At 40.2% G+C, this 16756-nt stretch overlaps 2 protein-coding genes across 2 annotated transcripts; both read left to right on the forward strand.

Annotated features, from left to right (window-relative positions):
* Positions 1-3682, forward strand: LOC100469050 (protocadherin beta-4). The gene is given in 2 exon segments (XM_002912555.4): positions 1-1511; positions 1513-3682. Coding segments are annotated over 2 exon segments (2388 nt in total). The 5' UTR covers positions 1-183; the 3' UTR covers positions 2573-3682.
* Positions 3683-8394: 4712 nt separating this feature from the next.
* Positions 8395-14751, forward strand: LOC100468799 (protocadherin beta-5). Its single transcript, XM_034656138.1, is given in 2 exon segments — positions 8395-13187; positions 13189-14751. Coding segments are annotated over 2 exon segments (2385 nt in total). The 5' UTR covers positions 8395-11883; the 3' UTR covers positions 14270-14751.
* The last annotated feature ends 2005 nt before the right edge of the window (positions 14752-16756 follow it).

The following is a 16756-nucleotide window of genomic DNA, read 5'->3' on the forward strand; positions in this document are numbered from 1 at the left end:
ATCAAAAATACACGAGAGGAGCTTTGTCAGCCGTGCTGGGTTACCAGCGAGTTTGGACTGCGGTATACTAAACGAATTTTAAGATTAAAGGCAACTTTTTGAGGACTCTACCAAACAAGAAATCATAATTTAATACCTCTGTGGGTGCCAGAAGGGATTGGATGTAAGCACCGGGTCTCCAACATGGAGACGCTAGAGAGAATTCAACCAAACAGGCAAGTGATGGTCTTTATTTTGATGGCGTTCTTGTCTCCGGCTCTTGCTGAGCCTATTCGTTATTCTGTAATGGAAGAAACAGAGAGTGGCTCCTTTGTAGCCCATCTGACCAAGGATCTGGGCCTGGGAATCAGGGACCTGGCCTCCCGGTCAGCCCGGGTGGTGTCTGACGATGACAAGCAGTGCTTGCAGCTGGATCGTCAGACTGGAGATTTGCTTTTGAGGGAGAAACTAGACAGGGAAGAGCTATGTGGCCCTACTGAACCGTGTGTACTGCATTTCCAAGTGTTCCTAGAAAAGCCGGTTCAATTTTTTGAAGGCGAATTATCAATCCAGGACGTAAATGACCACTCCCCGGTATTCCCAACTGGGGAAATGCTCTTGAAAATACCGGAAAACAGCCAGCCAGGGACTCTGTTTCCCTTGAAATTAGCTCAGGATTTGGATGTGGGCAGCAATGGTCTTCAAAAATACACTATCAGCCCCAATTCTCATTTTCATGTTCTGACTCGAAATCATAGTGACGGCAAGAAATACCCAGATTTGGTGCAGGACAAAGCGCTGGATCGAGAGGAGCGGCCTGAGTTCAGCTTAACCCTCACTGCGCTGGATGGTGGGTCTCCACCTAAGTCTGGCACCACCACAGTGCGGATCCTGATCATGGACGTCAATGACAATGCTCCGGAGTTTGTGCACACCCCGTATAAGGTGCGGGTCTTGGAAAACAGCCCACTAGGCTCCCCAGTACTTAGTGTCTCCGCTAGAGATGTAGATGATGGAAACTTCGGGAGTGTTTCCTATGGCTTGTTCCAGGCATCAGATGAAATTAAACAAACTTTCTCAATAAATGAAGTCACAGGAGAAATCCGACTGACAAAGAAACTGGATTTTGAACAAATTAAATCTTACCACGTGGAAATTGAAGCTATAGACGGGGGAGGCCTTTCTGGAAAATGCACCGTCGTCATAGATGTGGTGGATGTGAACGACAACGCCCCTGAACTTACCATATCTTCACTCACCAGCTCCGTACCAGAAAATGCTCCTGAGACTGTAGTCTCTATCTTCAGAATTCGAGATCGAGACTCTGGAGACAATGGAAAGATGATTTGCTCTATACCAGATAATCTGCCATTCCTTCTGAAACCGACTTTCAAGAATTTCTACACCCTGGTAACAGAAAGCCCCCTCGACAGAGAAAGCCAGGCCGAGTACAACATCACCATCACCGTCACCGACCTGGGGACCCCCAGGCTGAAAACCCAGCACAACTTAAGCGTGACGGTGTCCGACGTACGACAACGCCCCCGCCTTCAGCCAAAGCTCCTACACCCTGCGGGTCCGCGAGAACAACAGCCCCGCCCTGCACATCGGCAGCGTGAGCGCCACCGACAGAGACGCGGGCGCCAACGCCCAGGTCACCTACTCGCTGCTGCTGCCGCCCCACGACCCGCACCTGCCCCTGGCCTCGCTGGTGTCCATCAACGCGGACAACGGGCAGCTGTTCGCGCTCAGGGCGCTGGATTACGAGGCGCTGCAGGCGTTCGAGTTCGGCGTGCGCGCGGCCGACCGCGGCTCGCCCGCGCTCAGCAGCCAGGCGCTGGTGCGCGTGCTGGTGGTGGACGACAACGACAACGCGCCCTTCGTGCTGTACCCGCTGCAGAACGGCTCGGCGCCCTGCACCGAGCTGGTGCCCAGGGCGGCCGAGGCGGGCTACCTGGTGACCAAGGTGGTGGCGGTGGACGGCGACTCGGGCCAGAACGCCTGGCTGTCGTACCAGCTGCTCAAGGCCACGGAGCCCGGGCTGTTCGGCGTGTGGGCGCACAACGGCGAGGTGCGCACGGCCCGGCTGCTGAGCGAGCGCGACGCCGTCAAGCACAGGCTGCTGGTGCTGGTCAAGGACAATGGCGAGCCGCCGCTGTCGGCCAGCGTCACGCTGCACGTGCTGCTGGTGGACGGCTTCTCGCAGCCCTACCTGCCGCTGCCGGACGTGGCGGCGGCCGAGGCCCGGGCCGACCCGCTCACCGTCTACTTGGTCATCGCCTTGGCGTCGGTGTCGTCGCTCTTCCTGGTGTCGGTGCTGGTGTTCGTGGCGGTGCGGCTGTGCAGGAGGAGCCGGGCGGCGTCGGGGGGCGGCTGCGCGGTGCCCGAGGGCCCGTTTGCGGGCCACCTGGTGGACGTCAGCGGCACGGGGACCCTGTCCCACAGCTACCAGTATGACATGCGTCTGACGGGAGTTCCTAGGACTGGTGAGTTCAAATTCTTGAAGCCAGTATTTCCCAATCTCTTGATTGAGGACATTGAGAGAGAAATTGAAAAAAACCCCAACTGCAGGAATAGCTTTGTATTCAGTTAAAGAGTGTATTTGGTTAAGTCAGCCTCTCCTTAATTTTGACAAACCTAACTCCCTTTACAATGCCTTTCTTTTAAGAAATTCTGTTGTCTAAATATGTATATCTCTATTCCAAACCTATGCATGTCCCTGATTGTGCTAAATTTCCCTTCTTTTATTAATATTCATTGGACTTAGCATTTTCACTTACACTGATTATGGAGTATGTATATTCTCCATATTTGACCTTTTCCTCATGATTAATCTGTCCATAACTATAAATTACTCAAGTAGTTTAAGAAGAAATTTTTATTTACATCAACTCCTTGCTGTCTTAAAGCTTTTATGTAATTTTGCATTTCTATGTATTTGTGGTGTTTGTCTTTACCATCACCTTTATCTTTAGAGTGTTTGAAATTCTTTTAGCTACGTAGGACTTTTTGACTGTCCTCCAGGCTATGCCCCTGGAAAGCCATGAGCATGTAACTTAACCTACGTGTTTCTCTGAAATTGTACAGGAACATGCACTTTGATTAAAATATTAAAACACTACAATTGTGACTTCCTAATGTGAACACCATACATGCTAGAATTTAAAAAAAATTTTGATTGCTACTTACCTAGCATACTGTATGTGTTCTGTAAACACTAATACTAAATTTAAAAAATTATTTTCATTTATAAGTAATTATTGAAAATCTATCATTTGGCATCATGCTCACTAACCAAAACTAAATCACTGCTTGATAAAATCCTTTAAAGCAATTTCATACCTTAAATGAACCTTAAATCCTTTCAAAGGATTCAAGATATGAAGGATATCATATCTTCCTTGTCCTTCCTTTTGCCCTATAAATAGAAGTTCAAGTGAAATTTAATGTGTATGTTTGTTTTGGTTTTCTTGCAGCTTCTCCCCACTTTTCAAAAGAGTCAGAGAATTTCTTCTGAGTTTCGGTTATTCCATTCAGGTCTATTCAAGGTTATTGGGTGATAGGAGGTTTTCACTTTAAATTACTTTGCAGACATGAACATCCTTTATCAACAAAATAATGTTTTATTTTTGATGTCCAAGTTATCTTCTGTTCAATGTAGCTTTGAGGTGTTTTATGTAAATTTACTTTATCAATTATGCTAAACTTTCATTTATAAGAAATAAGCATTATGTTGTCATTTTGGACAATAGGATATAAGTGTAAAACCTCTTAGTTGAACTTTTGACACAATGTGATCAATTGAAGAGCTTGCTTTATAATCTAAATATTTATTTTTAAATATCAAGGATCATACTGGCATTTAATTATTTGTACTTAACCCTAAATTACTTTTTTTCCCTAAGGATATAATAATGACATAAAAAGGAAAATTACTGGTTAAGTTATTCTTGAAACATAATTTTTAGTCTTCAGTCTAAAAATTGAAATGAGGGGGGCGCCTGGGTAGTGCAGTCGTTAAGCGTCTGCCTTCGGCTCAGGGCGTGATCCCGGCGTTATGGGATCGAGCCCCACATCAGGCTCCTTGGCTGGGAGCCTGCTTCTTCCTCTCCCACTCCCCCTGCTGTGTTCCCTCTCTCGCTGGCTGTCTATCTATGTCACATAGATAAATAAAATCTTAAAAAAAATAAAATAAAAATTGAAATGAGAAAGTGATAAAAATGAGAACAAAATTAAACACAAGTATATTTAGACAAAAATATGGTAGTCAACTTTAATGACTACTCCATTTATTAGCAATTTAAATGAATAGCTTTTATATGTGATAAGAAATCTGATTGAAGTTTTCACCAGTACATTGCAACATTATGAAAATCCAAGTTCTCTTTTTTTTGTTTATATCAGAAAAGGCCAGTTTGTATAATTGCCCAAGTGAGACTGGCCAAATAAACACCCAAAACCACCTTTATGAATTTCTGTGTAAATTTGTGAATTACTTTGTGTATTATTTTATTGATTACTGTGTGTATTCATAAAGCACAGACCATTCCTTACCATAACACATGGATCATCTTATTTTAGGCACAGCACATAGTGAGTTGAACATATGCTGCTTTGGGGGCAGAACTTTTACTGAAGGTTAAAAGTTATGTAGTTATTTGGTAGAAGTCTCCTTCCAGGTAGAATGGATGGATTACCTAACAGTATAAAAACTTGTTAAAATTCAGAAATTATCTGTTTGGAGCAACAGACAGCAGATAATATAAAAAGAACTCAAAGGGCTAAGATTTCTTGGAGTTGTGAACTGACTTCTGCAGTTTGACCTGCGGAAATTTGCTAAGTCTTGGAACAGACACAAGGCTCCTGCTATGGGCTAGAGCAACTTCAGTAGCCTTTGCAGACTGGAAGAGTCAAGCTCATGGCCAATTTTTCCCCTCAAGATAGTAGTCAAACCCAGGGACAGTCCAGGGAAGAAGACTAAAAGTCTAAGTAAAAAAATCTCTGAATAGCAGAGTCAGTTTTGATAGTCTTGATACATAAAGACTAGGGTTTAAAACCTGTCATGAGAAGGGACTGTGGAAAATACACTAAGTTCTCAACTGATAATTCTAGAGAATTAGGTGCTTATCAGGACTGCAAAGCACCTTGACTAAGCACAGAGCCTGTTTGGATTAAGGAAATTAGATGAGACATGACTCTATCAAGTTAACAGAGTTGAAAAGGTGAACTCTTTTTGGAAAAAGATAATATCATCTGGATCCTGGACAGCTTTTTACGTAAATATTCTGCATTCAATTAAAAACTACTAGGCACACATACAAAAAAACTGGTTGACATGAATAAAACCTAGAGGAAAAAAACAGGCAATACAAATGACCCAAAGAAGAAACAGATACTAAAACTTACTGACAGTGATGTTAAAATAAGTATGACTAATAGGTTACAAATAAAGAATAGAGAAAAGAAATAAAAGAGAATTTCACCAGAGAATTGAAATTTAAAATGGAAATTCATTATAGAACTGAAAGAAATAAAATCTGAAATTAAAAACTATTTAGGTAGTTTATAGCTTAGTAGACATAAAGGAATACAGGATTAATGAATGCAAGACAAGCCAATATAAAATATCCAAATAGAAGCATAGGAAAAAATAATGAAAAATACAGAAAAGAACATTAGTGACATGTGGGATATAATGAAAAACTCTAACATACATATGATTGTAATCCTAAAAGGAGAGGAGATATTAGTAATAGAGAATAAGCAATGTTTGAAGAGATAATGGCCAAGAATTTTCCAAAATTTGTGAAAATCCTTCACCACTTAAGATGCTTGGGGAGACCCAATGAGAAGAAATAAAATACAAAGTACACCTAGACATATCATAGGAAAGATGCTGAAGACCAGAGTCAAAGAGAAAACCTTAAAAGCAACCATCAAAAAATGATACATTACTCTTAAGGGAGCAACAATAAAATAGCAGACTTTTCCACATAAATCATGAAACCAAAAGACAAGGAAATGATGCCTTTAAAACAGACTAGCACTCTTATATTACCAGAAAATATATATTTCAAAAATACAGCTTTCAAACAAATGAAAACCAAAGGAATTAAACATAGTCATATTTGCACTAAAAGAAATACTTTTAGTGGAATTCACTGGGCAGAGGGAGAACAGTCCTAAAGGAATCAGGCTTGCAGGAAAAAATGAAGAGTAACAGGAAGGGTAAATATAAATTAATATTGGCTATAGAAGGCAAAAATAGAAGTTTCTTAAAGGACTTTGTATATATATAAAATTTAAATTCATGACAATAATGTACAAGGAAGATGGTATAAATACAGTTAATGAGTTCTAGGAATTATCATGGAAGCAGTAAAATTAAAAAAAATTATATTAGACTCTTCTAGATCAAAGATGCATGCTTTAATCTGTAGGATAATTACTATGAGATTAACTAAAAAACTAATTGAAGGAAAATGAAAAATAACAAATATATGAATAATCCAAAAAAGAATGAAACTTTAAGGACAAATTTAAAAAGTAGATGGTAAGTATAAATAGAGAATTATCAAATATTACATTAATTGTGATTAGATTAAATGATCCCATTATACAACTGAAATTTTTCAGAGTAGGGGCGCCTGGGTGGCTCAGTCATTGGGCATCTGCCTTTGGCTCAGGGCATGATCCCAGCATTCTGGGATCGATCCCCACATCAGGCTCCTCCGCTGGAGGCCTGCTTCTTCCTCTCCCACTCCCCCTGCTTGTGTTCCCTCTCTCACTGGCTGTCTCTATCTCTGTCAAATGAATAAATGAAATCTTTAAAAAAATAAAAGGAAATTTTCAGAGTAGGTATAAGAATATCCCAACTATTGTATATGGTATCATATAAATGTGTGTTTGTGTGAGATATAACAAAAAGGTTGAAAGTTTAAAAAAAATAGGAAAAGGTACAATACAGACACTAACCAAAATAAACCTAGTGTAGCTGTACTCATATAACACAAAGAGACTTTGAGGAAAGATGCATTGCATGCATAGAGATAAAAGAGATGTTTTGTAATGATAAAGATGTAAATCTACCAGCATTATGCCAGTTCTAAGACTGAATATATTCCCATAAGATAATTACAAAATACAGAAGTTAAACTGAGAGAATATAAATGAAAAATACACAAATCCATGGTCATAGTAGACTTAATGCAACTCTCTTGATTCCTGGTAGAAAAAGAAGACATATACACACAAACATACAAATACCAAGAATATCCAAAATCTGAGCAAGACAATAATCATATTGGAATAAACTGACATACACAGAATACTGGAGAATACACAATATTTTATGTGCATATGAAAGATATCAAAATTATCCACATTCTGGGTCAAAGACAAACATCAAAAATTTTAAAAGAATTGAAAAGACTCAGAGTATGCTTTTTGACAGTGGAATTAAGACAGAATTAAAAATGTAACTAAGGGGCATGTGGGTGGCTCAGTCAGTTAAGTGTCTTACTCTTGATTTCAGCTCAGGTCTTGATCTCGCAGTTGTGAGTTCAAGCCCCATGTTGGCTCCATGCTAGATGTGGAGCCTACTTGAAGTGAAATAAAATGAAATTAAATGAAATAAATTTAAATATAGTTTAAAATAAAAATATAATAAGAAATCCCCAAATGCTTCAAAAGTAAATAATATAATCCATGGGTTAAAGAAGATGTCATAGCAGAAATTTCCATTTATTTTGAACTGGGTAAATATTAAGATTTGCTGCATCAAAACAGGTCTTAGAAGGAAATTTAAAAACTTTAAATGTGCATGCTAGAAAAGAAATATTAAAAATCACTAATCCAAGAGTTCCTCTGAAGAAGCTAGAAAAATAACAAATACAAATAAGGAAGAAAACATATATAAACATAAATAGATGACAAATAACACAGAAAATCAACAAAACTGAAAGTTAGCTCTTTGTAATGATTAATACAATTAAAAATTCTTATGAGGCACCTGGGTAGCTCAGTTGGTTAAGAGTTGGACTCTTGGTTTTGGCTCAGGTCATAATCTTGCGGTCATTATGCTCAACCCCTAGTCTGCTTTAGATTCTTTCTCTTTCTCCCTCTCCCTCTGCCCCTCCCCTCTCTCTGCCCCTCCCCTCTCTCTCCTCTCTCTCAAAAATAAATAAATAAATAAATAAATAAATAAATAAATAAATAAATAAAATCTTTTTAAAAAACCATCTAGGTAAAACTAATCAAGAAAGAATAAAACACAAACTATCAATATCAGGAATGAAAAGGAACATCACTACCAATCTCACAGACATTAAAAAAATAAAAAGGGATTTTATGAATAACTTTATGCCAATAAATTTGACAATTTATGTAAAATGGAAAACATCTTTGAAAAACACAATATACTAAAACTGAAACAAGAAGATATATAAAATCTGATTAGGCATATCTACTAAGTAAATTAAACTTGTTATTAAAGAAACCTTTCCAGTCCAATTCACACTTGTGAATTCTTCCAAAATACTTATAGAAGAACTAACACCAGTTTTTGCAGGCTCTTTCAGAGAATAGAAAAATAGGAAATGTTTCTCAAATCATTTCAGTGCTAGCATAACTTCAGTGGGTTATGACATCCAAACCTGAATAAGACATTATAAGAGAGGAAAAGCAGAGGCCAATCGCATTTATAAACATAGACGGGAAAATTCTAAACAAAATATCAGCAAATAAAATTCAGAAATATATGAAAGGGAAATAATAAATTATGAGAAAATGTGTTATTTTAAGGATGCAAATCCAATTTAATATTTGAAAATTAATATAATTAGTTACATGGACAGATGAAGAAAAATATGATTATCTCAGTGAATACAGAAAAAGTCCTTTGATAAAATTCAGCCCACATTCATGGTATTCAGCAAATTCAAAATAGAAGGGAACATTCAACTGTATTTTAAAACCTACAGGAAAAATTATCTTTAATGGTAAATCATTGAAGTTTCCCTTAGTTAACAAGAATGAGATAAGGATGCCTGCCTTTACTATTTCACTTCAGTATTATACCATACATCCTAACCAGTGGAATAAGGCAAAGAAAAGATAAAAGGCACAATGATTGAAAGGGGAGAAATAAGAATGTCTTTTTAAAAAAATGACATGACTTTAGATATAAAAAGTGATAAGGAATCTATTGATGATTAGGATTAATAAGTTAGCAATTCCACTGGATATAAAGTAGCATACAAATATAAATTGTATTTCTGGTAACAACAAAAATCATAAAATTTAAGATTTTGAATATAATTTACAATAGTTAAAAAAATACCACATGTCTAGAAACAAATCTAACAACGTGTGTATGACTTATATACTGAAAAACTATAAAATATTGAGAAAAATTAAAGACCTAAAATAGAGGGATATATAATTTTCAATAATTGGAAGACTCGATGTTGGTAATATGGCAATTCTCCCCAAACAATCTATAGATGGAATAAAATTCTAAACAAAATTTCAGCAGATTTCTTTGTGAAAATCAACAAGCCAAATCTAAAATTTATATAGAAATACAAAGGGATAATAAGAACCAAAACCATCTTGAAGAAAAAGAATAAAAGTGGAGGACTTCTTTCTGTGCTCACACCCCTGGCGGTTCCTGCACCTCTACGTACCGCGGAAACGCTCCGCCAGCAACCGCATCGTCAGCGCCAAGGACCACACATCCACCCAGATGAACGTGGCCAAGGTTGAGAAGATGACAGGCAGGTTCAATGCCAGTTTAAAACCTATGCCATCTGCGGGGCCATTCCCAGAATGGGTGAGTCAGATGACTCCATCCTCAAACTGGCCAATGCTGAAGTCGTTTCAAAGAACTTCTGGAAAGGATCTTGGATGTGGGTATTTGTCATATATAAATAGTAAGCCCCCCAAAAGTGGAGGATTTACCTATCAGATAATAAAGCCTATTATAAAGATATAGTTATTAAGACAATATCGTATTGCAGGATAAATGAAGAGAAAAATTGAAGAAAGGGTCTTGAACAGACCTATGGTCACCTAGCTTACAACAAAATGACACTTCAGAAACAATACGGAATGGAGCTTCTTTTCAGTAGATAGTGCAAAGTCATTTGGATATTTTTATGAAAAAATAATGTAACCCTAACCTCATTCACATGAAAAAATCAAATTCAAGAAGATTATTGCTCTAAATGTGAAAAGCAAAGCAACTGATTTAAAAAATATACAAGAATATTTTCATGATCTGGGGATATATGCAAAGATTTAAAGAGAACACAAGCCCTAACCATAAATGAAAAATATTGATAAATTAGACTAACAGTAAGAAGTTTTGTTCATCAAAGATAGCAGAAGAGAGGTGAAATGCAAGCCATAGAGTGGGAGAAGATATTTGCAATACATACTTCTGAAAAAGCATTTATACTCAAGATATATAAGGAACTTCTAATGATTGATGGGGAAAAAATCAAATACCGTAAATAGAAAGAGAAACAAAAGACAAGTACTTCACAAGAATATACCCTAACGGCCATTAAACATGTGAAAAAAGTGCTCAATTTAATTAATCAGGAAGATGCTAATTAAAGTTACAATATAGTATCACTACACACCCATCAGAGCGGTTAAAATTAAAAGACAGTGTCAAATGTTGACAAGGACATGGAGCAACTGGAACTGTCACTTTTTTGCTGGTTTCAGTAAAACCACATTTGTAAACTTTTGCAATATCTGTTAAAGCTAAATATACATGCACATCTTCGCACATAGAAGTCTAACTCCTAGGAATATATTCAACATAAATGGTCACATAGAAACCAAAAGACAAGAACAAGAATGTCGGTAACAGCATTATCCAACAAATCCCCAAACTGGAAAACCCCAGTGTGCATCACCTGGAGAATAGATACATAGTAGTACAGTCATACAACAGAATAATATAAAGCACTGAGAATAAAATAAATCAGGACAATACATAACAGATGAATTTTTAAAAACAAAATGTCGAGTAAAAGAAGCCAAACATAAAAGAGAAATACTACATAAGTCCATTTGTATAAAAGTTCAAAAAAAAAAAAAGAAAAAAAATCTGTGATAATAAATATAAGAAGCATGCTTACCTTTAGGGGAAAGAGTAATTACCAAACAAAAACAGAAGGGAGCTTCTACGGTTTTGGTAACATTTTAGTTTTTTAGTCTAGTTTCTACTTACAGGAGTGTGTTCACTTCCTGAAAATGTATTGAGTTGTACACTTATCACTTGTACCCTTTCTGATATGTTATATTTAAAAATAAAAATAACTTTTGTAAAATGGTAAACTTTTGTAAACATCAGGTGTCACTTATTTCTTGAATGTAATCAAGAAACCCGACAATAGGTTTCTTCTCAAAATGTATTTTATGAAGAACACTAATATATCATTTAGTTTGTTCTGAAAAGTATTATTGCACTGAAAGTTAACTCAACAAATATTTCTTTAGAATTTCCAATGCCTAAGAACTGGAGATACGATCGGGCGCACTTCTGTAACTTAAGAGAACTTTGATAGTATACCGGTGATAATTTGGAATGAAATGGCAAATACTACATGCCATAGTAAATAAGAACGCCTGGTGGCGCTGCAGGCTAGCAGTATGAATGAAAGGCTCTGTGGCTGTCCCGGACGCCATTAAGCTGGGAATCAGAAGGAGGAGTGCTTCTTAAAAGAAGGAAGCATTTTAGTAAGATCTAGGGGCAGATATCTTCAGAGGGGACATCGTTCTAGGGCAAGTCAGTCAGAAATATCTAAATCGAGGTTATTTAGCCAAATCATCTGGGTTGATTGTATACAGAGTTGAAGAAACTGCACCTTCTTGAATTGGGTCTGAACAATGGAGACTGCGCTAGCAAAAACGCCACAGAAAAGGCAAGTTATCTTTCTTGCTATATTGTTGCTTTTGTGGGAGGCTGGCTCTGATGCGATTAGGTATTCCATGCCAGAAGAAACAGAAAGTGGCTCCTTTGTGGCCAACCTGGCGAAAGACCTTGGGCTCAGGGTGGGGGAGCTAGGGACTCGGGGCGCGCGAATCCATTACAAAGGAAACAAAGAGGTCTTGCAGCTGGATATAGAAACCGGGAATTTGCTGCTGTATGAAAAACTAGACCGGGAGGTGCTGTGCGGGGCGACAGATCCCTGTGTACTATATTTCCAGTTATTACTGGAAAACCCTGTGCAGTTTTTTCAGGCTGATCTGCAGCTTACGGATATAAATGACCATTCCCCAGAGTTCCTAGAGAAGGAAATGCCCCTAAAAATCCCAGAGAGCATTCAGCCAGGGACCACATTTCCTTTGAAAATAGCTCAGGACTTGGACGTAGGTATCAACACTGTGCAGAACTACACAATCAGCCCCAGCTCCCATTTTCACGTTGTCACCCGTAATCGCGGAGATGGCAGAATATACCCAGAGCTCATGCTGGACAGAGCGCTGGATCGGGAGGAGCAGTCCGAGCTCAGTTTAACCCTCACGGCGCTGGATGGTGGGACTCCGCCCAGGTCAGGCACCACTGTAGTCCGCATTGAAGTCGTGGACATCAATGATAACGCCCCTCAGTTTTTACAGTCCCTCTATGAGGTACAGGTCCCCGAGAACAGCCCCCTAAACTCCTTAGTTGTCGCTGTCTCTGCCCAAGATTTAGATTCAGGAACATACGGGAATGTAGTCTACACTCTATTCCAAGGCGATGAAGTTACTCAACCATTTGTAATAGATGAAAATACAGGAGAAATTCGTCTGAAAAAGGCATTGGATTTCGAGGCAACTCGATACTATAATGTGGAAATTGCAGGCACAGACGGCGGGGGCCTTTCAGGAAAATGCACTGTAGCTATAGAGGTTGTGGATGTGAATGACAACGCCCCTGAACTTACCATGTCGACGCTCGCAAGCTCTACCCCAGAAAACTCACCAGAGACCGTAGTGGCTGTTTTCAGTGTTTCTGATCCAGACTCCGGGGACAACGGTAGGATGGTTTGCTCCATCCAGAACGATCTCCCCTTTCTCCTGAAACCCACATTCAAGAACTTTTACACCCTAGTTACAGAGAGACCACTCGACAGAGAGACCCAGGCCGAGTACAACATCACCATCACCGTCACCGACCTGGGGACCCCCAGGCTGAAAACCCAACTCAACCGTGACGGTGTCCGACGTCAACGACAACGCCCCCGCCTTCAGCCAAAGCTCCTACACCCTGCGGGTCCGCGAGAACAACAGCCCCGCCCTGCACATCGGCAGCGTGAGCGCCACCGACAGAGACGCGGGCGCCAACGCCCAGGTCACCTACTCGCTGCTGCTGCCGCCCCACGACCCGCACCTGCCCCTGGCCTCGCTGGTGTCCATCAACGCGGACAACGGGCAGCTGTTCGCGCTCAGGGCGCTGGATTACGAGGCGCTGCAGGCGTTCGAGTTCGGCGTGCGCGCGGCCGACCGCGGCTCGCCCGCGCTCAGCAGCCAGGCGCTGGTGCGCGTGCTGGTGGTGGACGACAACGACAACGCGCCCTTCGTGCTGTACCCGCTGCAGAACGGCTCGGCGCCCTGCACCGAGCTGGTGCCCAGGGCGGCCGAGGCGGGCTACCTGGTGACCAAGGTGGTGGCGGTGGACGGCGACTCGGGCCAGAACGCCTGGCTGTCGTACCAGCTGCTCAAGGCCACGGAGCCCGGGCTGTTCGGCGTGTGGGCGCACAACGGCGAGGTGCGCACGGCCCGGCTGCTGAGCGAGCGCGACGCCGTCAAGCACAGGCTGCTGGTGCTGGTCAAGGACAATGGCGAGCCGCCGCTGTCGGCCAGCGTCACGCTGCACGTGCTGCTGGTGGACGGCTTCTCGCAGCCCTACCTGCCGCTGCCGGACGTGGCGGCGGCCGAGGCCCGGGCCGACCCGCTCACCGTCTACTTGGTCATCGCCTTGGCGTCGGTGTCGTCGCTCTTCCTGGTGTCGGTGCTGGTGTTCGTGGCGGTGCGGCTGTGCAGGAGGAGCCGGGCGGCGTCGGGGGGCGGCTGCGCGGTGCCCGAGGGCCCGTTTGCGGGCCACCTGGTGGACGTCAGCGGCACGGGGACCCTGTCCCACAGCTACCAGTATGAGGTGTGTCTGAGGGGAGGCTCAGGGACCGGCGAGTTCAAGTTCTTGAAGCCTATTATCCCCAAATTTCCGCCCCATGGCGCTGTCGAAGAAATAGAGGGAAACGCCACCTTCCGGAATAGCTTTGGATTCAATTAGGGGGATCTGATGGTAATGTCTTGTGTTTGGCCATTTATCTCTAATTTCCCCAAATACCGAGTATGAGAGCGTCGTGGAGAAAAACCCTACCCTCAGGTATGATTTCCCTTTTGTAGCTAATTTATCCTTTGATAAACTTTATCTCGTCTAGTTTTGAAAAACTGAATTATTCGTCGTTGCATCTGTTTACCCAGTGCCACTTCAAATCTATGCATGCTCTTGATTTTTCTGAAATGTTTGCTCCTGGGTATTAGGGTGCGATATTTTAATGAAATCAAGTATTGTTTTGCTCTGTATTCTGTCCGTTGTTTCATCACACTCGAAGTGTTTTTTGATGCTAAATAGCAAAAATAAAAATGTTTTTGCATAATTTTATTTTGTTTTCAAAGAAATACAGGCACATGATAATATGTGAGAAAACCTGACAAAAGGCAACAATATTCTGGGCACCTGGGTGGCTCCGAGGGTTGAGCGTCTAACTCATGATTTTGGCTCAGGTCTTGATCTCAGGGTGGGGATCCGCCTGTGTGGGGCTCTGGGCTCAAGGGAGTCAGCTTCAAATTTTCTCTCTCTCTCTCCCTCTGTCCCTTCTCACCCCCCTGCTCTCTCTCTCAAATAAATATGTAAATGCTTTTTATGTCTACTCTTTGTAATGTTTTCTATCTTCTATGTTTTAATCTTCTACTCTTCTTTCCTAGTTCTGATCCATACTGGCAAACATTTTTTTAAACAAACATTTTTTTATTGAATTATACACGCAGAAAAAGGAACAAATCCTAACATTGGCTCAGTGTATTTTCAGAAAGTGAACATACTTGGTACCAGTATCTTGATGAAGAAATGAAACATTGCTAGCATTTCAGGTGCCACACAAATTACCTCTTAAAGTCATTACCAGCCCAAGTATAAGAAATAATCCTGATTGCCAATACTATGTTTTAGTTTACCTGTTTTGAATTTATATCAATGGAATAGTAGAGTATGAACTGTTCTGTGTTGGGCTTCTTTCGCTGAACATTATGTTTATGAAATTTGTCCATGATATTGCTTTTAACTTTAGCTTTTTATTCTCGTTGCTGTATAGTACTCCATTGTGTGACTATTTCACAATTTATTGCCCATCCTACTGTAGATGGATATTTGGGTTGGTGCAAGGTTTGACTGAATAATACTGCTTTGAACATTCTCATACATGTCCTATGGCAAACAGGTATGTGCCTTTATGTTGGCATATACCTAGGAGTGAAATTGTGGCTCATTTACAAAGTACATGGTCACTTTTAGTAGATACTTCCAAATAGTTTTCCAAACTGGTGGAACCAATTTACACTGCTATCAGTACGGTCTGGATGTACCAGTTCCTCCACATTTTTGCCAACACTTGGTATTATTTGTTTTTCATTTTATCCCATTGGAAAGTACTTTTAAACCTTTTATTTCTAGTTCTTTTTATATTCATTTCTTTTCTACTAAAGAACATGTTTGTAACTTTTTAAAATAAACTAAATAATTTCCTCAATTTTCTGCTGTTCTTTAGTACCTAGCACACTTAAAACTTCTCTCATCCATCCTTCACATTGGCTGTGTCACTATTTTCCAATACTTCCCTGCACAAACTGAAACCTTTCATTGATTATTGTACTAACAACAGTTCCTTTGTATTTACTTGTATGACAGAATAGAATACAATTCTTATTTTTTTCTCTTACCTCTTTCTCCCTTAAACTTTCAGACCTCTATCAAATTAACTTTTACTTTTGTCAAGGCTAATGATATTTTTTACTCTACAACCATAGCCAAGAATTTCCCCTTTTGTCTGTAGATCCGTTGTCTGAAAACCAATATTAAAAATTCACCTTTAATGACATATAAATTATGAATGCCCTGCAGCCAAAGATCACCAGGAACACACTGAATCAGAACAAAGTTGGGTTTATTGACTTGTTGGAATGAGGGAGACTGCACACCCAGGGAGAGCATGGGTCACCTTAGTAATAGTGCCTTAGAAAGGAGCTATAGGTTTTAGGCTTGTGTTAGGTGATTTTGCATAGGGTTCAAGGAAGTAGCCCTGGTATTGGATGCTTTTAGTGAATGGCAGTAATACTCTTATAGGGTCTCTCATTGAATTTTATTTAGGAGGTGAGAAGAACAAAGTGAGGTTAAAGCTGTAATTGTTTTTTTTTTTAAATCAGCATTCATTATAATAAGCCAGGACAGAGGACTTTGGTCATTTTTTTTGTTTGTTTTTACTTGTTTTTGTCTCTGCTCAAGCATGATCATGATATCGTCTTATTATGGTTTTGTTCTATTTTATCACAATGATCTTTCATGATGTCATTCTGTGAAGTTGTTTATATTCAACAGGAGAAGATCATGGCCTATTTGTGAGTGCTAGGCCAGTTCCTATTTATAAGAAGCTGATTTTCTCTTTCTCAAAATATTCATTGCACTATAAAATTCCTAGAAGAAAGCACAAGAGAAAAGCTT

Source organism: Ailuropoda melanoleuca, chromosome 3 (assembly GCF_002007445.2).
Source record: "Ailuropoda melanoleuca isolate Jingjing chromosome 3, ASM200744v2, whole genome shotgun sequence".
NCBI classification, from domain to species: Eukaryota; Metazoa; Chordata; class Mammalia; order Carnivora; family Ursidae; genus Ailuropoda; species Ailuropoda melanoleuca.